The sequence below is a fragment of the Mauremys reevesii genome, linkage group 11 (genome assembly GCF_016161935.1).
Source record: "Mauremys reevesii isolate NIE-2019 linkage group 11, ASM1616193v1, whole genome shotgun sequence".
Lineage (NCBI taxonomy): Eukaryota > Metazoa > Chordata > Testudines > Geoemydidae > Mauremys > Mauremys reevesii.
The window spans coordinates 40,672,348-40,696,381 of NC_052633.1; the positions used below are offsets into that span (position 1 = coordinate 40,672,348).

Here is a 24,034-nt window from a genome sequence, read left to right on the forward strand (position 1 = left end):
ATTATTTGATAGAGTATTAATTTTGTGTAGATTTATTGTTGCAATGAAATATCAATTTAATGTATAAATGTGGAATTTAACAGCATAATTTAGCCAGGTACCACTTTGTTTCTCATTATGAGCTATTTGCTCCTTCTGCATGTTTCTTATAACTTTAATTGGCAACACAATACTAATATTTAGCATCATATAGCACGTAACACACACTAATGAATCGTCACCAACCTTTATATATTTTACAAATGGAGACTATAGCAGGGTGTCCGCGCTCTTTAAAGTTACACGAGGGACCCTCCTGGCCCATTCCAGGAACCCTGACAACTGAACAGGGGATGTGGTCATGGAGGGGGACATCACTCATACTGCTGGCTGCTTACGGCCAGAGACCGGTGGTCTATTAGCAGGATGGGCTGGAACATCCCTCATTCCCTCACTACAGAGGGAACCTTGTCCATGGTTCAGGACAGTCCCCTTCCAATCCTTCCTTGAGAGTCATGAGAACAGGATTTCTTGGGAACTGTTGTCTCCTGAGCAGTCATAACAGTAGTCCTAGGCTGGGGCTAAGCATGCTAGCACTTGAGAGGCCTATGTAAATAGCATTTTTCGAGCAATCAAGATTGTTAGGTTGGCAGGGAGATGCAACCTCATTAGGAAATTAGACCTAGAATCTGCCAGTTTACTATTACTAGTACGCCAAATAATTTTAAATAAACTAAGGTTTAAATTTACATGATTTTTTTTTAAATAGGAGTGTCTTAAGTATTTAATAATCATCAGTTTTCTTTTTGTGGAGAAAAAGCAGTCTCATGTCACGTTAGAAAGCTTGCATCAGTATGTGATCTGTGAGTGGGTTCTTGTGGTGGAAGAAAAGCAAGCAAAGGGTCTTAGCTGATTTATGCTTCTTTTCTTTTCTTTTCTTTTCTTTTCTTTTCTTTTCTTTTCTTGGAATTCATATGGAGTTTTCCTTGTTCCTTTATTATGTGAGAGAAGATGAATAAAAGTGCCTAGCCTACCTCATTGAATACAAACTCTACGGCTTCAGGTCCAGATTAGCTCCTATGTCTTTCTTGGTTACCTCCCTGGACAGCTTTTTCCAAAATTCAGTTTAGTGTGTTTGGGCCTGAACATAAAAGGTTTGAAAATAGACTTTAGATTTCAATCTAAATATTTATCCAAATATATATTAGGATTGAGTATGAATCAAATGTGAATATGGGTCAAATATAGCATAGGAATAGGAAAGTCCTAACAAACTGCCTTTATGCTGAAAATCCGTAAGGGATTGGAACGTACAAATTAAAGATAGCTTCCACCTTCCAAAACCTCTGTGCTGAAAGGGCTTTGCACTACCCCCACCCGCTGCCACCTGGCAGAGGTCCACATGGCCTGGTGTGGCATTGGATAGTGTCTATTAGCAGGTGAATGGAGCTTTACTGCAATTCCCGGGGGGAGGGGGTGTCACTGGGTCTGTATTTAGCATCAGCTTCATTTAAACACTTAAACCCCATGCAGTCAATGGGGCAAATTCTCTATCCGTTTCACCAGTGTAAATCTAGAATAACTCCATTAAAGACAAGGGGGATTACTCCAGATTTACACTGACGTAAATGAAAATTTTGCCCTAAATTGTCTTGGGGAATATAAACAATTGCATTAAATAATACAGCTATTCAGGCGTGGTATCGTGGTAGTGTAATGCTTGATATTCTGCATTTGTTTTGATACCAAATATAGTTATATTTTTAATATTGAATTAAAGGCCAGGATCACTATGCCGTGGTTATAAGTATTTTGCTTGGTTCATAATTTGCCCCCAAATCTTTTGCTCCTCACAGGATCACTCTGTGATGCTTTAGTCTAATAGAAAGTCATAGTCTTGCATAATCTTGTGTACAAGTAGCTTACTTTGTGCCATGGAAATTGGCCTTCTCTGTTTTGACCTAAGTGGATTGTGAATCCCAGACATCTTTACTCAGAAGACTATTACAAGAGAATCCCAGACACAGACAGCTACAGAAGGTGCAGCAGCAGTTGTAGCTTAAGGACCAGAGACAGCAAGTCTAGCAGAAGTCTCAGGAACAGTACTCTCTCTGTATATTTCCCAAGGGATAAATTTTAAGCTATGGGCTGGATTCTTCAGTGCAATATTGCTTTATAATAAAGTGGATGTGGTAGCTTTGTTTTTTCCAGTTGCTTTCTTGAATCCCTAAAAATTGAAACAGGCATTCGTCAATTTTTGAAAAGTCAGAATCCATACTATTTCAAAAAACAACCACCTCGGATTCTGCTTTGCATGGGTTCTTCTGGGATTCACAAAATCTTACCATCTGTCTTTTTGGTCTGTATTTGAGGGATAGTTTCATAGGTAAAAAAATATAATCAAATTAAAGCAAGGAAAAATTATTCTCTGGATTTTGAATTTCAAAAGTCACCTAGACATTTCATCTTAGCAAATATGAAGCAAGATAATAAAGACTAAATATTATTTGCTGCAGGAATCTTGCTAACAGGATTCTGTTTGCCTGAGAGAAGTGCCGGGCTTTATCAGCATCTGCCATGGTAAATCAGAATTTGTACCGAAATTAGCTCATTAGTATTAATTTCTGGCAGTTGTGGACTAATTTATGAACTGCCTTACCATTTTAAAAAGGGCACTTACTAAAAAGAAATTCTTTGATACAATAGGGTGTCAGTAGTTATTAACCCCTCAGTTAAGTTTAATTTAACTTAAACAATGTCAGTTAACAAGAGCACACCCCTTACCTTCTAACATCTCCCTCCTAAAGTAGAGCAACAGATTCTGCATCCATATGCGGCATAGCACTTACTAATGCAAGTAGTCCTGCTGGCTTTGATGGACTACTCATGTGAGTAAGTGCTATTTGTTGTGAGTAATGGTTCCAGAATATGTCCCCAAATTAATACTTTATTTAACAAGGGTAACTGCCTCTTACATCAATTCAGCCCTTGAACACAAACTATTATAAAGCCTTCCGAAGCTGGTTTTAGTAGATGTCAGTTTCTATTTTGAATCAAGGGGCCTGTTTCTATGGGTTGTCACTTGGAGTTATTTCTGAAATTATTTGTATTGATTTAATCAGTCATTTTACTGTTAATTTTTTTTGGATGGTGGACATTTCCAGCAATGGATACAATAATTGTATGTACTCTGCATACTTCCTCCTTTTGATGGCCAGAATTTCTTTTGATCACAGTTTAAAAAACAACAACATACCTTTTAAAACCTTGGTGAGAAATGTCTTTGAGCCTGCAGATCACTGTTACCTCTTTATCACTCGTAATCTGTTTTGAACCAGATCCCTCTGCCTTTTTATTAAATAAACAATCATTTTGTACTATCTAATGTACTAGTACTTTTGTATTAAGAGGATGCAAAGCAATGATATGTGAAGCATCAGTTTGTTTTGCTTTTTTGAAAAGCTATTTCAGAACCCTAGCCTTCAAGGAGAAATAAGCAAGCATGGAAGATTACATTTGAAAAGACTAATACCATAATTAAATGAATTATAATAGGTCTGCTGATGAATTGTATAAATGGGCATTGGTACAGCACTTACTGTATGTAGTTCTGAGTGACTTGAACTATAATTTTTAAAAGTATTACAGCATGTAACAGAACTGGTTGGTTTGCAAATACTCTGTTAACATTCAGTTACGGTTTTTTATACTGTATGAAGACTGCTGTGTTTATAATGCTTTCCAAAAAGTGTAACCAGTGTTATCTCATTTTATGTCACCATAATGATATGTTTAATAACTTAGTAGACAGTAGACAAAAGAAAATATCAGTATTATAGACAATGCTTAACATTTACTGGTTAATTATTTGAAACTAATGATATAATATACAGGGAAATTATTTCCCACGCTGTTTGTTTTTAAGCATATACTTTTCCCACTTAGAAACCTGAAACTCTTTGCATGTTGATTAAACTCTATATTGTAATTTCTTTTTCAGTCAGGTGCAGTTAGGATTCTTGTGTTCTTGGATGCTACTGATGCAATAAATGTAGAAACAGATTGTTTTACTTCCAATAATAGTTCTAATTGATACATTGTTTAATATATGCTGTGTTTAACAATTAAACTTTAAAAAGGCCCTAAAAGTCTCAAATTGAAATGTTGTTTTGTAGGGCAGAATTTAGTGAGAGGGTCTGGGATTCCAGGATGAACTTGTACATTCTTTCAGGGCATTTTTGCAAGGGAGGTTGTTGTGTTTTAAAGGTAGTTGATAAGAGACCTGCACCACCAACCCCAGACCTGCACCACCAACCACCATCATACATTAGTCTATAGAAGGTATTTGGGTGTACATACTCCTGTACCACTCGGTACCACCATTCATCCGAGTGCAGTTTTTGACCATTTGCAGGATACATTATAAATCAGGATGTCACTACCAGACAATCAGATTTCAACATTCCTTGCATAAAGTAGCTTGCTTATATCCCTTAAGAATACATCACTTAACTGTGCTTATGTGACCCTGTTGGTATGTCTGGTTTTACATGAAAGTTAGGGTAACACATTGTTTATTTATGTCATTGTGAATTCAAGAGTAGGTGTCTGTGCTTTATATTTACTAAAGTTTCTCCTTTTGGACAAGTCACTTGGAATAATTGAATGGTAATTTCATCACTTGATTATTAATTAAAACAGGAAATTGCTTTTTCTTAGTTGTTCTAAGAGTTGATCTTTGCTACTAACTGTTCTTTCAGTATTCCTTGCTTCAGGGGGCAGGCTGAGGCAATGTGAAACAGAACTTTGTGAACCTAATTATGAAGTACAACTTCTCAGTTTTGGGGACCAGAAAATTGGCTAAATGTTCACCTCTTCTCCCCTATGACTTAGATCATGTTTCCCCTAGTGGCTATCAACAGTGTATTTCATTCTCTTATGGCATCAAGGGACTTCACTGGACATGTTTGGTAACGGCCTGATCCTGCTGTCCTTACACATGGGAGCAAGAACCGTCTGATCAGGTCCTCAATCCACAGACATAGCAAATAGGGTGGTGGCTTTTAGAGTCTGATTGGCAGCAGGTCAGATTTTCATCAGTCAGAAAGTTTTAAAGCTCAGATTCTTGTTTTAAAAAAAGCTACTAAGATGTTAATTGGAGATATATTTCCCTGTAAAAAATCTGTAGCCATGTTTTGAAACCAGATACCAGTACAGGGCTGGCAAAATGAGATTTCCACTGCAGCTAAATGGATTAACTCTGAGGGTTTTTTTTTCTTAAATATTTAGGAACTACAAGGAGGTGGGGGTAGAGGTGGGGGTGGGAGGGCCTAATGTTTAGTCTCCAGAAATGATGTGGAAAACCATTTTCCTCCTTCATTTAAGTCTGTATAACCTGAGTCCATGAAATAAAAATGGACATTTTTTTGTCTTAATAGGCTTCCATACCTGGCAAACCTTTTCTTGGCTTTTTTTCTTTCACCCCTTTGTTTGACTTAAACTAGACTATTGAAGGAGACTATACAACAGGCTAGACAGGAACAGCCTTCTATAGTAAGAGTTATTGCACTTGAATGTTGGGTCAGATTCTGCTCTCTCTTACGTCAGGGCAGCCTACTGAAGTTCAGTGGGCTTGCATGGGTGTAACTGAGTGTGGAATGTGGCCCACTGTTTCATCTTGAAAAGTGTGTTTAAAATGATTGTTCTCAGTGTGTCCCTGAATTGTTGATAGGAACAGTCTCCCATATCTGTTCTGAGGTGACGCTATAACCAAGCTTCTTGGTTTGCTGTGTGGTTGCAGGGTGCGAGCGTGGGCAGTTCCGCTGTGGAAATGGCCGTTGTATTCCTGCAGACTGGAGATGCGATGGAGCAAGGGACTGTTCAGACGATACGGATGAAGCTGGTTGTCGTAAGTGGAATATTCACTGTGTTAATTCAAAGCATTTCCACTTTTTTACAATATTCAGAATTCTCAGCTAGCACGATGCTCATGGTGCACCCTGCCATGATGAGGAGCCTGTTAATTCTTAGAGAGAGAGAGAGAGAACAAAGATGGTGTAAAACTCCTGGTTTGGTGGGAAATGGCTTTGGAATCTAATAGAGACTCATTTTTCTTGAGTTCTGTTGTACTGGTTCTATGGATATTAGAATATTGCCAAATTTCCAACTCACCCTTAGAAAGAGGTCCAGGTCACATGCTGCACTTCCCTCCAATATCCATGGCCTATGTCTAATAAGGACATCTCTTCTGATGTCTGTGGACTCTAAGCATGCGTAGACGGCTAATTGATATTACTGCAGTGAACCTGAATGGTGTGCACATACAGACACCAGTCTTCAGCATGGGTACAACCTTTCGTATTCATGGCCACCTGAGTTCACGAGAGGGCATCGTACACATTTAATTGGTTCACTGTATCGTGTATGAAAAAAGATTCTGTGGCTCTTGACGGATTTCAGTTGAATCACTATGGAGATTTTTGAAATGTGTATCTATTAAAAATGTTACAAACAGGAAGAAACGATCCCCCATTTTCAGAAACCCATCTGTATTTTGCCATCTGCCAGCACTCTCCTAGGTTTCGGAACCCTTTGTGGCAGTTAGCGTATGCTACAGTTAGGCCAGGTTTTGTCCTTGAGTTGATTTGGAGTGAAAAGGCTAATTTACATTGTTTCCTCCCACATTGGATTGGTTCTTCTCAGCTTGAGCCCTGCAGTAATTGGGGGTAGTTCCCACAGCCAGACTGGCTGATTTTCTGATTAATAGGTCAGCCAAGTGCAAAGCCAAGGGTGTTTTGGATGAAGAATATCTTGCATTAGAAGTAACTGCCATTCTGAGTCAACTGGCCATGTCACTGAGATATTTAAGTCTGAATTATTTCCTCTGAGACAGGAGCCATGGTGCTATTGAACAAACTACTGAGCAAAACTTCCATTAACTTCAGTCGGACCAGAATCACACTCCTAATGTATTTGCTTAAATAAGTGAAGTTGTTTTTGTTTTCATCTTCTTACATATGGACATAAAAATAAAAGATGGAGCGGGGGAAATGAATTTCAGTTTTGTTTAATTGGCTTATCTTGTTTTTAATTCTACTCACATAGTATAATGATGGGGCCATATAAGTGCCTACACAGATTTTAAATCAACAGAACACAAATATATTTTTAAAATAAACTCAATATTCATTTTTGTTCCTGAAGCAGGAATCCAAAATAATATTTATGATATGCAGCTAAACCATTTCCTTGCATCTAATTTAATGATGCATTCTTCATCCATGAAGCTGCAATACAGCGTCACATCACTTCTTTAAATGGCTTCTTTACCTAGCCGGGTAATCCCTAAATCTATCCCATGGGCTCAGGCTGTTGCTGGGTTGGCTTGCAATGCTTGTGAACTGGCAGAGTCTGAAGACATGATCTCAGGGAGAAGGGTCATTAAACAGAGAGGCCCTGCACAAATCAAATTGGACGGTGTTGTGTTAGTGAATCACAAGATGAGTATTAACTGGGGCTAGGCAAACTGTTCCAGAGTTAGATTTAAATGTTTATTTTGTCTCTCTTTGTACTCACTGTTTTTTTTTCCTTTCTCTTTTTTTAATAGCCACCTATAAAGTAATCAAAAGAGCAGGGACAGTAGAATTTAAACTATTCTAATCTCACCCCTGCATCATGAATCCACTAATGAAAATCATGTGCTTAATTTGGAAGAGGCCTCTCCCTTTAGCTCAAAAGTTGTAGGTCTTGGCCAAGTACTGTAATCCCAGGGTAGAACACCTCATTCATATTCTTTTGACTACAGGTGTCTCAGGTGATTAGTTCATGCAGGTGAAGCACCCTCTCCTGAATAAATATTGTGAAATAACAAATGATTTGCTTGTTTGTACTAGCACAACCTACCTGTGAGGGAAATCAGTTTCAGTGTCAGACTGATGGAGAGTGTATTCCACAGTCATGGGTTTGTGATGACGAGGAGGACTGTGAAGATGGCTCAGATGAGCATCAACAATGCCGTAAGTACTTCTGTCAGAACATTATACCAGCATCATGAAAGTGCAAACCATTTGTATGTGAACATATTGATTACATAAACTCATATGCACACACACACACACACACACAAATAAACCAGGCTAGTGGAAGCATAGCAACTTTTTATCAGAGTGATCTCTCTAATAAACAGTTGCTGAAAATGGAGTACACTAAAATAATAATGAAATAAAACATAATACAATAAAGCTGATTAGGCATTATTTAGATTAATAAAACCTCTCCAAATCTTGCAATAAAGTAGAAAAATAATTGGCTTTGCAGTTTAAATAAAAAAGAAAAGAAAATGTAAGATGCATCTCAGTCACAGAAGAAGTAATAGGGAACTTACTACCAGATTCCAAAAATTGAATAGTGAAGTTACATCATTTTACGAACAGTTATATGCTTCTCAGTCACCCTCAGTTAGGAGCCTCTTCATTCATTTTTTACTAAAACTGTTATTCAGCAGGCTCAGAATCAAAAAAAGAAACTATACATTTCTTCCTGGAAAAGGTTTGGAATCTATAAAAGGAAAAATGAGTAAATCTCTAAGTAGAGAAGAGTAATGAAGGGACGTTAAACAAACCTTTAGAGAGATTCTAATGCTATATCTGGTGAAGCTCTTCAATAAGATACTAGACAGACATTGCAATTTTACACTCTATAATGAACAGAGCTGTTATCCCTTATGTTCAGATCCCCAAAACTCCTGACATCTGCTAATAGTCTTATGTTCCATTATCACTTGGATAGCTTAAAGCTAGTACATAAGTCCTGTTAATATTTCAGTTTGAAAGGGAAATATTTTAATGATACTTTCTGTATTAATCATGCATGGATTGGCATTTATGAACAAAAATATTTAATATTCCCTTTCTTTCTTATGCCATAGAAACAAACACAGTGATTTGGCTGCTGCACATTAGGCCAAATTTTGCCCTCAGATCATTAGCATTTGGGTGTATGTGGGATGTGGGGCATCCAAACAATAGCTATAACACATTTTTGGTATATCATTAGAAAACAAATGACTTCTGATTGAGTGGGATGGGGCTTCTTTACTTTTCTTCTTGCACAGATTGGTTTTGATCCTAAGATTTGCTATTTTATTCAAACTACCTAAATATCCCTACAGTTAGTAAGCCAAATTCTGCTCAGTTACACCTGGTAAACCCCACTGACTTCGGTGGATTTTCATGAGTGTAACTTATATCAGAATTTGGATCACAGACCAGGCACATGGTCTTAAAACTTCATTTCTATCTCTGCAGCAGAGGGGAATAAAGCTGGGCTGTCTTTTGCCCCCATTCTCCTTTGCGTACGTGATGCAGCCATTAGTTAGTTATATATCTACTAAGAACAGAGTAGATAATAAGGTCAAAATCCAGTGACGGCTTTAAGTCAAGATTTGAACTGGGTCACTGTAACTTGCCTTAGTTCTGTGTGTGCCCATTAATTGGGAGCAGTTTTGAAAGTGCCCCTCAGGGGTTGCACAGTAAAATCCTGCTGCTTCTGCTTTGGAGCCACCTCTGGGAATATGCATTGATGCTAATTAATTTAAGGCACTTTTGTATTGCTCCTTCCTAGAATGCGTGTGTCAAGGTTCCCTCCCCACTTTGAACTTTAGGGTACAGATGTGGAGACCCGTATGAAAGGCCCCCTAAGCTTATTTTTACCAGCTTAGGTTAACAGTACACTGCCACCACCAAGCGAGTAAACCAAATATTTAGGGAGAGCCACTTGGAACTCAGCCTTTCCCCAAATATCTCCCAAGTCCCTAGCCCCCCTTTTCTGGTCAGGCTTGAGAATGATTTCCCCCCAAGTCCCCTACACCCCTTTTTCTGGGTAGACTTGAGAATAATCCTCCCCAAGCCCCTACACCCCTTTCCCTAGGAAGGCTTGAGAATGTCTCCTCACCACTTAGTCCTGGTGAATGCAGATCCAAACCCTTGGCAGCGGTGGGATCATTTTGAACCAAAAGCCCAGTAAGAAGATTTTTTTTCTTCTCCGAGCTGAAAGGAGAGACAGATCTTATCTCTCTTTGCCTGAAGGCAGAGGTGTTAAGTTTTTTTTAACAAAGGTCTTTGTTAAAGGGAGGTTTCAAGCTGTGAGAGCTAGCAAGTAATTAACATTTTGCAAAAGAACTCACAAACAAGAAAATAAAAGTAATCTAACCATTCCTTCTCTAAATACTCACTACCCTATAGGAGTGGGATGGCTCCTTCTTTCTCTGTCTCCGGCAAAAGCACACACAGCCCAGACAAAAGACTTTTTCCCCCTTTCAGATTTTAAAGTATCTTGTCCCCTTATTGGTCCTTCTGGTCAGGTGCCAGCTAGATTATGTGAGCTTCTTAACCCTTTACAGGTAAAAGAGGAATTAACCCGTAACTGTATGTTTATGACGCTGTGAAACTTTTTTGTCCATGAGAACTATTCTGAAAGGCGCACACAATTGGAATTAAGAGAAATTTTTACTTTCTCACTTTTCTAACTGGGTTAGTGCCCTAACAGCAGAGCCCATGATATGAGCACTAGTGAGGGAAGAAGGCACAGAGTCTCTGTACAAGAGCAGACCAGGATTCCATACAGCACTTTCCAGAGCATGAGGTGGGGGAAACAAGTTAGTGCACCAGCTAAAGGCATCACAGCCACAAGAGAGCATGGTCTACTGACTAAAGGCAAGATCATGCTCCACTTTCCTTGCATGTAGGCAATGGTAGATAGGCTCGAGATTGCATGCCACTTTGGCCATCCTGAACTATCCTGCAGTAGCTGGCGGAATGGCTTTGGCCTACTGTGGCTGGTTCCACTTACTTATTTGGGTAACAGTAGTGTCCTGAGACCTCAGTCAGGACTTGGAAACCTATTGTGTTGGGCAGAGGACAAACCAGCCGCCAGCATGGAGGAAAAATTGGAGATGGGGCCACGTGATCCATGACTATCAGATTAAGTGCTTCAAAGCCCTGGCATGGGTCAGAGCAGTGGCTGTGCATTAGGAAATGCGTTATGGTTGTGTGGCCTGCCCACTGGTTGGCGGGTGACTTTTATTTCTTCCCGAGACACAGAGGTCAAGTAATAAAAGATTGTATATTTCATGAGAGGGACTCAGTAATAAAAAGGGGAAGAGGAGAAGTACTTTGCTGCATGTAGGCCCTTCATTTGGTGAAAATCTAAATTGACTGTTTCTTGCAGCGGGAAGGACATGCTCAAGTCAGCAGTTCACATGTTCAAATGGACAGTGCATCCCGAATGGTTACACGTGTGATCGAGTTAAAGACTGCACTGATGGAACAGATGAGAGAGGCTGCCGTAAGTCTTTTAAATCTTAGCACTAGATCTGGTTTCAGCCCATCTCTCTTTGGCATTTTAATCAATTTGTAAGATTAAGGGGCTTGTTGATGGACAGAAATGACCACAATATGCTTTTTGTTATCAGAATTTCATTGCAGATTCTTTCATGGATTAGAGCTGATGTTCTGATACAGTTTCATTATTGTGGGACTTATTAAGTCCCTACTGCTGCCTTATGGTCAGGGGCATTTTCGCTTGCCTGTCTCAGCAATAATAAAGTTTTCATTTTAAAAACATCTTTAAAATGTTTTAAAACTTTGGAAAATTTAAAAAAATCTCATTTTGTATAAGAACTTTTATAATCAAACCTTTGCATAGCTCTCAGTGGGGATTGTGACAATGTATCTAAAGATGGAATTTGGCCCCAGTATTTCATGTGTCTTATTTTTAACTGCCTGAAAATAATGTAGGGGAAATTCAAGCATTTCTTGTCTTTGTTTTTTTCTTAAGTTGTTTTAATTAAAAGTTACATATTAAGTTTAACTATAAAAGTGGTCAGTAGAAAAACTGTAGGAGGTTTTACTTTGTTTTTGTGGATTGTCTATGGTACTTTATGCGAAACTGTATCATATGCTGGGATTATATCAAATATTGTGGTAAGCTTTATAACATACATACAGAGTGTGTTCCTCAGTGTTTATTAGGATGCCTAACAAGGAAAGTACAGCTGAAGGCCCTGATTCCTTAAAGATTTAAGCAGGTACTTAATTTTGTGCAACGTGAGTAGTCCTGTGACTTCAGTGGGACTGCTCAGTGTGTAAAGGTAAGCATATGCAGGATCAGAATCTAAGTGTTGGCCAGGGGAGAAACCTTGGCCTCACTGAAGTCAATGGGAGTTTTGCCGTTGACTTCAATGGGGCCAGGTTTTCACCTCTGATAATTTCATGTAGCATGGGAAAAAAAACATTGTATGCAGTGAGGGTGAAGGTGAAGACAGTGGGATGTTGAATAATTATTGTGTATATGGGAGGAGGCAAGTGTGGGAAACATCATAGAAGGGGATGTGGGAGAAGGAGATGATGAATGGGAAAAGGGGACACTGGGAGGGAAGGAGTCAGTATACACTGGGGCTGAAGGAAGAGACAGTTATACATAGGGAAGTAGAAAGTAAGCATGTATGCACCACCAGTTGTGTATCAGTAGGGTGATAATCGGGAAGCAATGGGTGCTTTGGAATAAAAAAATTTTTTTTTAAGACAAAAAGAGGATCATTTTAATTTAAATATTATCAAAGATTTACAAATAATGTAACATTCAGTAGAGGGAAAACTTAAGGTATAAATAAATATAAATAACAAAATAAAATGTTCAAAAGTTGGCTCATAAGTTGCACTTACAAAATATGCATGCACAACCATTGTGAATGCAAATTTACACAAGCAAATAGCTAATTGCCCAGACAGTTGTTACTTAAAAACACAGCGCTTCATTTTGTGTAACCAGATTCCTGTTTACACATGCAAATGTATGATTTGTGCACACAATATGTATGTGTGCAAATTTTTCATGCACAAGATTGGCCAAATATTTAATGGTCAATGCCTGTCTTGTATTGCCTAATAGTCAGCGGGAGTTATTTGGGTGGATTAGAGGTCAGAATATTGTGTTTTGCATATATTACTAAGTAAGTAAGTAATATGAACAACTACCAAGGAACTGCACTGTAGGCCCCCCAAGCAACATTTCACTGGTCCCAGGGCAAACTCATAAGAACATAAGAACAAGAAAAGAGGTCAGGGAGTAAAGGTCCCCCCCTCTCCCCATCTCTCTACCGACAGTGTGCCCAATGCCAGCCCCCCCTGGGAGAGGTGTGAAAACAGGCAATGATCTCTGATCTCTCTCTCATCTCATCCCATCCTCATCTCTGACGAGAACAGGGGAGGGGACTTCCCACCCATCCTGGCTAAGCTTTATGGACTTAGCCACCACCCCCACATCCAGTCCCCTTTTTCCCTTTAAATGTTATAGTAGTCCCTTCCTTCCCCTCCTCCTCAGGTAAGGAGTTCCACACTGAAGCGTGCGTGAAAGAAAGACTTCCTTTTATTTGTTTTAAACCTGCTGCCTATTCATTTCATTTGGTGACCCCTAGTTCATGTGTTCATAACATGGGTGCCCAACCTATTCCACAAAGACATTAATTAATGAAAGAAAAAATATATTTTATTTTTGAAATGGCATAGATGGGCCGTATCACTTTACAGCTTTACTTTTCTGACCTTTTTTCAGTAGCAAAATCACAGATGACCTCACTAAAGTCAGCTTTTTTTTGCGAGTTCACACTCAAGTGACTTAAGCGTTCCTGTGCAATAGCAGATCGTCTGCAGTTTTTGATGATCTTTTCTCTGTTGCTGAAAGTCCTGCGTTTTAGAAGAAATGCAGGGAAACTATGACTGTCAGCAGTTTTTGGGATAGACTTCACTAGCTTCTGTGTTGGTTCGATATTCGGAGCACCAGATAGAACAATTTTTTGATAAAGAGAATCTGTAATGTGTTTAGGCAACAATACTGGATCTTGTAAAAAGCATGACTTAGTAAGTAGTGTAGCATTTCTCTCTCCTGCTTCTTGCAAATCTTCCTCTAAGTGTGGTGGTAATATTACTTGACTATCTTTGAAAGTCATTAGATTGGAATCACATGATTCATCTGGCTGCTTTTCTTCAGTTTCCACAGTCTTTATATTGAAATCACTGTCACTTTGTGGTTTTTGTTTATCCAGTTCCTTAGTTTGTGCATTGTTTTGAGCCAGGCTGTTGAGAGGCCTTGTGTATCTGGAAATATTGGAGGATTGACTGGGGTCCTTTGGCTTCTTTTCTTTCTCTTTCTTTCATGTATTGATTTGTATTGGTAGCCAAACATGGCAGTATGGTGCACATACTAATGATACACAAGTGACAGATGCTCTCTAGGCACCCTGGAGATACTGTTCCCTGTCCCTGGGATATGGTCTCAGCCATCTAGGTACCCTTGAGGACTGTTTGGAATGTTGCTTCTGTTTTAACATTGCTTCTGATTGGCTCAGGTAAATCTTGCAAGATCACGCGAGATCTGGACACCGCATAGATGTATAGGCACAAACATACTCACCGAGATGTATAACATTTAATCAAACTCAAACATCCACAATTGGGCCAGAATTTTGTTCTCATGGCTTTCTGGCCGGGTCCGTCATTGGACCAGACTCTGGTAAAGTGTACCCATTTCCCCCCCTTTACTTGGGGCTTGCTGCTTTGGAATAGCTAGTAGCTGGGAGCTGGAGAAAGTGGAGGCTGCTATGGTCACTTGTGCTACTTCTCTAATTTCAGTTTCATTTCTTTGAGGACATCTTAGTGATGGATTCCTCCTGCTTGAACTCTGGACTATACGGAGTGTCTCATGGCAGAGAAGAGACAGAACTGGGTCATTATGAGTATAAAAAGGATTTTTCATTGCACCTGCTGGACACAGAGAGATCCTATGGCTTTTCCAGTCTATCTCCCACACCCACTGAGTTAAAATAGCTGTGGACTGCCTAGTGACACCACACAGGGACAAGTCCTGGCTTGGAGTTCACAGTTCACTGACTGAGCTACAGAATAGAGGCCTCATTTTTCAAGGGGATGTCATTTGTGCCTAACACTTACTTAGCATAGTGCATCTCGGCATGCTTGCTGATAGTGTTAGTAATAATAAAAAGCTACACTCATAGATCATGAAGCAGGTGCCGGTGTTTACAGTGTTGCTAGCAAGAAGACAGCAGTGAACTACAAAATACACTCTCAGGGAACAGATTTGGAAAACAAGTAGAACAGTGGATACTGGGTCATTAATAGAGGAACAAGAAATAAAAAGTCACTAATGGCTTTATTTACACAAAAAAGGCCGGTGTACATGCTATATAAAAGAAAACCAGCATATTACATACTCAGCCTACAGCCTGTGCCTTTTGTCCCTTACTTACAAGTGGCTAAAAATGAGTGCTGTCTGTAAAATAAAAAGTGATTTAGAAGCAAAGGGTACTCTGGAATAAAAGGCAGCCCAGACAGCCAGCTTGGAGTTATTCCACATGATAGACCTCCAGCCAACTCTAAAGTCACCAGCACAAATGCCTGAAGAGTCTGCCAAGGATCCAGGAACAGATGCCACTGCTGGACAAATATTTTGCACAGCTTGGCATTTGTGTCCTGTAAAAGCTTAGGAGAAAAGAGCTGGTGTTAGCCTTTGTTTAGCAAATGTTCAGAATATTTTTTTGGGAAAAATAGTTTTCCTGAAAATGAAGTATTGTTAAAAATTAACATTCCTGTGAAGTGAAAAACTTGATGGTGACACTTTGTATTTACATAGCACCTTTTATTCAAGGATCTCAAAGCACTTTATAAACAATAATTAGCCTCCCAAACTCCTTGTAAAATAGATGATCATAGAATCATAGGACTGGAAGGGACCTCGAAAGGTCATTTAGTCCAGTCCCCTGCACTCAGGGCAAGACTAAGTATTATCTAGACCATCCCTGACAAGTGTTTGTCTAACCTGCTCTTAAAAACCTCCAATGATGGAGATTCTACAGCCTCCCTATGCAATTTATTCCAGGGTGCTTAAGCACCCTGACAATTAGGAAGTTTTTCTAATGTCCAACCTAAGCCTCTCTTGCTGCAATTTAAGCCCATTGCTTCTTGTCCTATCCTTAGAGATTAAGGAGAACAATTATTCTCCCTGCTCCTTGTAAGAACCTTTTATGTACCTGAATGATGTTATACCCATTTTGTCAATGGGTAGAGTGAGGAATGGAGAGGGTACATGATGCATCCAAAGTCACACAGTAAGTCAGTGGCAGATCGAGCCATAGAACTCAATCCTTTGCTTTGAGCAGCAGACACAACAATGTCTGAAAATGAAATTACACACTTTGATATTCTGTGGTTTTTATTTTAATGCGCCAAGATAAATGAAAATAAAATTTTGGTTTAAAGTTATTGGAATTGGGCCTGTTGCATGGTGTAGCAGTGTTGCTCTCCACTGCTGGATAAGAGACCCATTCTTGGGTCCAATCTATTGCTCCACGGGTCACTAGATCTTGGAATTTTTGTGGATGCAGCATGTTGAGCCCTGAGGAGAGGAACTGCCTCATGTCATTCAGCAGCAACTACTCTGGCTGATTGGGGACTGCTGTTGACAGTCCTTCTTACTCAGAAGGGTGATGACTCTGTCTTGTCTGCTAGTTAGAGAGAAAGTAGTGGTGGGGGGAGGAGGTGAGGATCAGAAAGATGTATGGGTCCAGCGGACCATCCCCGAAGAGAATTTTACACCTCTATCTTTGCAAGGACTGGGGCTATAAGCATAGACCATAAATCATAATGAATCACTTGGTGATTTGATATAGTATAAAATAGGGATTTGATTAGATTTTATACTTTGCTAGCAGTGGAGGTTATGTGTTAATATTAGTAAGCACTATTTGTTTCCATCCAATCATTTCCCTTTATAATCTGTGTTGATGCAAAGAAATGGTAAGAGAAATATCATTAATTTGGCCTTTTCCTCTAGCACAACTAATTTGTACTAAAGCTTTTTTTAAATGAAAAATCTGTATAGAGTGGTCACGATTTATTGAGGAGACACCAAAGTTCATTTGAAATTGCTGCCATTTTCCATCAGAGTGTAAAGTATGTAAACATTTAGTGGACAGGTCTCTTACCGCAGAACTTTGTATAGTGTTATGGCAGTTAATTATTTCTGGAAGCAGATTTAAATTGCAAAGAAGATAAAGACTCAGTCTGTTTCTGAATGAGTTGCAATATTTAAGAGACCAGTCAAATGCAAAATGCCACCTATATTAAGTAACTGAGCAATTAAACCTGTAGTAAAATGCAACATGGAAATTCAAAGCCACAGTCCATTGTCCTTGCTGTTAGCCTTTTACTGCTAATGGGATTAAGATAAACAACAGAAAAACCATTTCAGCAGCAAGCCATTTAATTAGTGTATTGAAGTTGTTTCTGTTTCATAAAAATAATGTTTCTTGTCTCATTAAATAAATGCATCACTTTGCTTGTCTGTTTTATAGAAAACGGCTAACTCTTAGTTCAGTTTTAAAATACATATTGTTAACACTTAAAAATGCAGAATGAAAATGTAAACCTTCTGCAGGACTGATTTGATCACAAATGGTGTTTTAACCATAAATAGCTAAGGTCTGTGTGATACCAAGCTGTCTTCCCATTTTGGTAAAGTGTAGTATTCCCCCACCCCTCCTGCCAACCTCTTAATTTAAAAATGAAAAAACCTATACCTGGAGTGGGGGAGGGAGCACCTGGCATCTCTGTGTTCTACTCTGCAGTGACTGCTGTGGCCAAGAAAAGGGTAGTTACATGAATCCAACCTTGTCAGCCAGGCAGGTCACTGTAGTGTGGGGCTATGAGGGAAGAAGGGAAATCCTCCCAGAAGGACATGTTCATCGAGGTTGATGATCTGACCACAGGCTCAGGAACTCCTGAGTTTTAATCCCAGTTTGGACAATGAGTTCCTAGAATGGGTAACAGAGTAGCAGCCGTGTTAGTCTGTATCCGCAAAAAGAACAGGAGTACTTGTGGCACCTTAGAGACTAACACATTTATTTCAGCATGCTGAATTTGTTAGTCTCTAAGGTGCCACAAGTACTCCTGTTCTTTTTGTAGAATGGGTAAATCACTTAACCTCTCAGCCTTTGCCCCAGTTACCCTATCCTTGAAATGGAGACCATACTGACTACCCCAAGAGGTTTTAACAAGTTATGGTATGTTTTGAAAATGTCCCTGTAATAAAAGGTGTGACATGCAGGAGTGCTGCTAAGAGATTGCTCTTTATTCCCTGGCTGCTCTCATAGGACATGGTCAGGGTTACAAGAGGCTACACTCCTCCATCGTGTGGCAGAAGTCAGTGTCTGCTGCTTCCAGTGGCTACTGTTACAGCTAATCTGCTAAGAATTATCGCTTGGTTATATTTTCCTCACGACTGTCTATTCCTGAGGTCTCTCAGAGCAAAAATATTAGATGGGAAGCAAAATAGTTTTGTTCTAGCCACTGCTGTAGAATAGCTTTCAAGCTGTTTATAAAGGTACAGTGTGTCCTTCGTGTTGCTAAGTTTTAAATGCACCAATTAAATAAAATAACAGTGGTGACTGGTGCCCCAAATAGCTTGTGGGGCTGCGGGTAGTATGGTGCCTCCTCTCCCACCTGCCCTCTTCTGATAGTTGATCATATTTTGAAAGTGGAAAACTGGGACAATGTGGTTGGCAGCTCACAGGGAAGTGCTTTGGATGGAGATAAGCCAGGCCCTTAATTTTTGTTTTTTTTACTGAAAAATTCCTGGGTTTTACAAAAGCTAAAATGCTATTTGGTTTTTATTGTTTTTTCACATGAATTTTGGACCACTCAGATACATAAACACATACATGTGTTAAGAAAATCCAATACATTACATTAGGTAGGTGTGTTTATGTTAATAAATTACCGATAGTGTAAATGTAAATGTGAGGCTATCTGTTAAAGTAAGGCAATGTTGTGGAAGACACACACACACACACACACACACATATGTACATGTACATCAGTGCTCGAGTCCTAAATAAAGATGTGCCAGAACTCCCTGGACTTGGCTCCCTGCTCCGTAAGGAGAAATGACAGGTCAGTAACCTGGGCAGCCCAGGGAATCAAATCAGGTTGAAAGTACTCTTACTTTTCTCTATTTTAAATTTTTTTCTGTCTGCCTGTCCCCCAACATTAACCAAGATATTTACCCAGAAAAGTGTGAAGTTAGTTTTTTGCACTGATTTTCACCCATTTTTAAATTTTTGTAATAAATGCTAATAAATTCCTGGAAAATTTTAAACAAAATAAAAACAGAAAATAAAGTGTCTTGGGGAACCCCTCTACTGCCTGCTTTCCCTCTCCACAGCTCATAATCAACTAGTCTGTTCTGAAACCTCTCACACCCAACAGCCATAGGCTCAGGACAAGCCCAGAGAAATAGTATTGCCAGGTCTTGTGATTTATCACAAGTTTCACACATATTTGGTGTTTTTCCTTACAAGCCTCAGCTCCTGGAGTCAGGTGATCTCATAATCTCAGTTTTCATTAAGAAAAAAGTTTCTAGCCTTAATGGTTGGAAAAACCTGGAAAATGTGAACCTTGAAGGCCCCACATCCAGTAGGAGAATGTAAAGAACGCTACATTTATTATTTTTCAAAATCTTGTGATTTTTAACTCATGATTTTGGGGGGCCTGAATCATGGTTTTGAAAGATTGAGGTTGGCCACACTGTAGAGAACACACACACACACACATACACACACATTACATTAAAGAAGATGGGCATTAGTACAATAATTGTAAAGTCGATAAGGACCTGGCCAAAAGGGAGAAGGCAATGGGTTGTGCTAAAAGGTGAATGATTGGATTGGAGGGAGTTACAAGTTCAATTCCTGAAAGATTGGTTTTGGGGCCAATCTGATTAGGCTGCATTGTCAATACAGATGAGGTTCAGAATATTATACAGGAAGATCTGGATGACTTTGTAGACTGAAATGACAGAAATGACATGAAATTCAATAGTACAAAGTGTAAGATCATACACTTAGGGTCTAATAATAAGAATTTCTGCTACAAACTGGTGGCTTGTCAGTTGGAAGCAACAGAGGAGGAGAGAGACGTGGGTGAGTTGGTGGATCATAGGATGACGATGAGCCACCAATGTGATCCTAGGATGTATCAGGTGAGGCATTTCCAGTAAAGGCTGAGAAGTGTTAATGCCATTGTATAAAGCAGTGGCAAGACCTCATCTGGAAAACTCTTTACAGTTCTGGTCACCCATTTTCAGGAAAAATGAATTCAAACTGGAACAGCTGCAGAGGGGAATGGATGTCCTGTCTTATGAGGAGAGGCTGGAAGAACTTGGCTTGTTTAGCCCAGCAAAAAGAAGGCTTAGCGGGATATGATTGCTCTCCATACATACATACATCAGTGGGTAAACCTTTTAAACTAAAGGTCAATGTTGGTACAGGAACAAATAGGCATAAACTGACCATGAACAAAACCAGGCTGGAAATAAGAAGGTTTCTAACCATCCCTGCCTTAGTAGTACTTATTATAAAAACTAATAAACTGCAAACTGGGCAAAATGCATATTTTAAATGACACCCAAACACCTCTGCTAATGGCACCTGGTGACATCTTTTTAACTCTTTACATTGACATTACGTGAGGAGAGTGCGCAAGACCCGAGCTGAGAGCATGCCCACTGCAGGAGTGATACCTCCATAGGTTCTCTCTTCTCCAGAGGGATTCCAGTGTGTAATGGGGGAAAATGGTGCAAACTAGTGTGAACTGGTTGTCATTAATTTACAGTAGTTTGGTGGTGGGTTTCAGTCCAGGGGAATGGGGCCAGCTTTCATATTTCCCCTCTTAGCCTCGCTCGGGGGTTCTGCAACAACATAGAATATCACTGGATGGGTTTATGTGGAGGTGAGATAAAACTCCTCCTCCCTTAAAACACTTCCCCCACCTCAGACCTGTGGGTTTTGTCTCCCCTCCAGTTGTAGAAATGCAGCAGGTTGTGGAGTCCACAGCTGGCTGCAGTTATTAATAGGCTCTAAAATGTTGTTTTGTTGTTTGAAGTTTTGAAAATAAAACATACACGGTATTTTTACTTTTTCTTTATTGGTGACAGAAATGATCCGTTACTGGTTCTTTAGCTCAAACTAACCTCTTTTTTTCCAAACAGAGATACTGGCAGGTTCCACCAGCTGAGTGATCTGATTGGTGGAATATTCTTATATGCTTAGTAAAGCCTGATCAGCCAGATTTAGCCTTTGAGGCTGTTGGTCCCCAAAAGAACTTTGGCTTCCTGAGCTCCTTAGTTGCAGAGATACCAAGTGGGAAATGTCTTCTGTGGCATGTCCAGTTAGGCATTCTCTGCCAGCACCTTTCCTCATCATCCTGTCCCCAGCTTGATCAAAATACATATCAGTCCGTTCTAAGCGGCTCTTAATCTGAGTGCAAGTACCTCCATTTCTAGTTAAACATGTTTACTAAGGGCAATAACATTTAAACTAAGATAAGAATAACTAAAATACTTCCTTTGGTATTGTGGCATTTTCCATATTACCATGGGTTATTTGAACTGTAAACTCCTTGGAGCAAGAACCTGGTCCTGGGAGCGGGGCAGGTTGTCTCATAATTGCCTAGTTTCTTGCAAGGTTTTTTGTATGTTTCTGTGAAGCATCTGGTACTGATCACAGATGGAGCCAGGATACTGAACTAGATGGATCATTGGTCCGTTCCAGTGTGGCAATTCCTATGTTCCTTTTTATATTTGTCTGTAAAGCACCATGCATAGTGCAGACTGAATACATAACAATATAATTATAAAGAGATACTGTATATTCTAATACTTATGGCTAATGTGTTTTTTTCTTGTAGGTTACCCAACATGTGAACAGTTATCTTGTACAAATGGAGCATGTTTTAATGCAAGCCAGCGCTGTGATGGTAAAGTAGATTGCAGGGATACCTCTGATGAAGCTAATTGCAGTAAGTGCCACACTTAGCATAACCCAAATATTTATAGTACTATGTATCCTCTTTGTAAGAGAAATACTGGACTTTGTTTACTACATTTGAATATGTTTTTTCTTTTCTCCATTCAAATGGTATCGTTCAGCCCATGGATGTGCCAGTACCCAGTTTCAATGTGCTAATGGAGAATGCATCCCCCGAGCCTTTATCTGTGACCACGATGACGACTGTGGAGACAGGAGCGATGAAAACTCTTGCAGTACGGTGGTTTTATTTGGCTTGTTTGCCTGTTTTCTTAAGAGCTGGTTTTCTTTGAAAGTGCAGCAGTTAGCACAAAGCAGGAGCAATGCTCTGTTATGTAGCAGACAGAATCGAAAAATTCTTTATATATTTGCTGAATGATGGACGTTAACAATGCTTCAAAAGGAATTTGCCATGAAATAGGTGTGTGTGGTGTACTGTATGTACTGGAGTTGATGAGAATTTGCTTCCTGATAAATGGCCTCATGCCTTGATTTTCTGTATCTGAGCATAAGCCAAAGGTAACTCTTCTTGCTTCCTCTGTCCCAGCTACCCAGAGTGTGCTGCTGTGTATTTTTTAAATTTGTTTGGACCTTTTTGCATTTGTATTATCACATACTGGCTGGACTTTTTAGAATTATTCCCAGTGACCATTATTGGTGAACTTCTTATCTCCATTACATATTTAGGTTAACATTTTGATTGAAGGTTCTGTTGTAGGAAATCTCTTGCTTATTCTTTTCTTTTATGGGCTGGGTAATATGTCTTCTTTTGTGCACCAAACCCACAGAACTGCCACTTGGCTTCCTTGTGGGCTCTTCAAATGACCCCATGGATTCTGAGGCCTATGTTGTAGGAGAGCAACAAAGACTTCAGCTTTAGGTTCATGAAAGGCCACATTTTCCTATTTAATATATTCCCAACACCAAAGACCATTTATTCCCAACGTACCTCCCCTTCAAGAGCATTCTTCATCTGCCCCTGTGATACCAACATTTTTATGCCTTATATAATGGAAAGGAATGATGTTCTCTACTGTGTGCTGCTTACTCTCCCTCTGAGAACCCGGGGCGGAATTCTCTTTATTTTTGTGAGTTTGGGAGTGTCACTTCTGCACTGTGCCCAACAATCAAGAACTTTGGGAACGAGGTGCGATCCAGCCCAGTTGAGTGAATCGCTGGGGCAGCTCTAGCTCTTATACTGTTGCTTTTCAATTTCTTCAAGGAGCAAATTAAAATAATCTAAAAATAACCATTCAGAAAGTTCCAACCTAAAAACAGGGGCAAAAGTACAAAAGTTACCAGCTGTGGAAAAACTTGAGCTGGGTTTACTCTTCAGGACTGGTTCTAAATGACTGGTCTCCTCATTTATCTGAGAGTTGCACATGTTTGTCCATTGGAGCAGTTGAGTTTTCTCTTTTTCCTTCCCTCAGCTTATGCAACTTGCAGAGGCAATTTCTTCACTTGTCCAAGTGGCCGCTGTATTCATCAAAGCTGGGTTTGTGATGGAGATGATGACTGTGAAGATAACGAAGATGAAAGTGGATGTGGTAAAGACAGAAGCCAACTTATTTTAATGATGCAGTTTACAAAGGAAAACCTTGCTAACCTCACTGCTAAAAAGTCTTAACATAAGAATGTTTTATATCAGAATTTTTAAAGATCCACGGACATTCCTGGAAAACTTTAATTGTTTTTATAGATACAGTTCTACTAATATAGTATATATATTTTTAATACTTATTTTGTATTGCTAAGGTGGTGAGTATAAAGCAGGGTATGTTAAGAATTCATCTGCTTATTCCCTATAGCCCTGATCTTGCATCATTGAAAACAATGGAAAGTTTGCCATTGATTTTCATAGGAGCAGGGTATGTCCTCACATGAAGCCAGAATTCTCAGTTTGTAATAGAATGTCCATTTCCACAGTAACTAACTGTGATGTTATAAGTACAGGATTATGATTTCTGGTGGGTTGAGTACAGGAACAGATGAACTGCTGGAAGGAAAATCCTATTTTTGTGTAAATATTCTGAGTAACGTTTTTGTTATTAATAATGTGATATTCAAAATAACCATCTCTATCTTTAATGAAGATCCTCCATACATCAAATCACCCTTTTC

The 24,034-nt window shown here is 39.4% G+C and overlaps 1 protein-coding gene across 2 annotated transcripts in view; it reads left to right on the forward strand.

Moving 5' to 3' along the window:
* LRP2 (LDL receptor related protein 2) overlaps positions 1 to 24,034 on the forward strand; it is a 173,826-nt gene that overhangs the window by 16,191 nt on the left and 133,601 nt on the right. For both annotated transcript variants that reach the window (XM_039495259.1, XM_039495260.1), the window contains exons 2-7: positions 5,780 to 5,887; positions 7,872 to 7,994; positions 11,206 to 11,322; positions 21,795 to 21,905; positions 22,036 to 22,149; positions 23,344 to 23,460. In XM_039495259.1, coding sequence (XP_039351193.1) covers positions 5,780 to 5,887; positions 7,872 to 7,994; positions 11,206 to 11,322; positions 21,795 to 21,905; positions 22,036 to 22,149; positions 23,344 to 23,460 — 690 coding nt within the window. The remainder of the gene's footprint in view (positions 1 to 5,779; positions 5,888 to 7,871; positions 7,995 to 11,205; positions 11,323 to 21,794; positions 21,906 to 22,035; positions 22,150 to 23,343; positions 23,461 to 24,034) is intronic.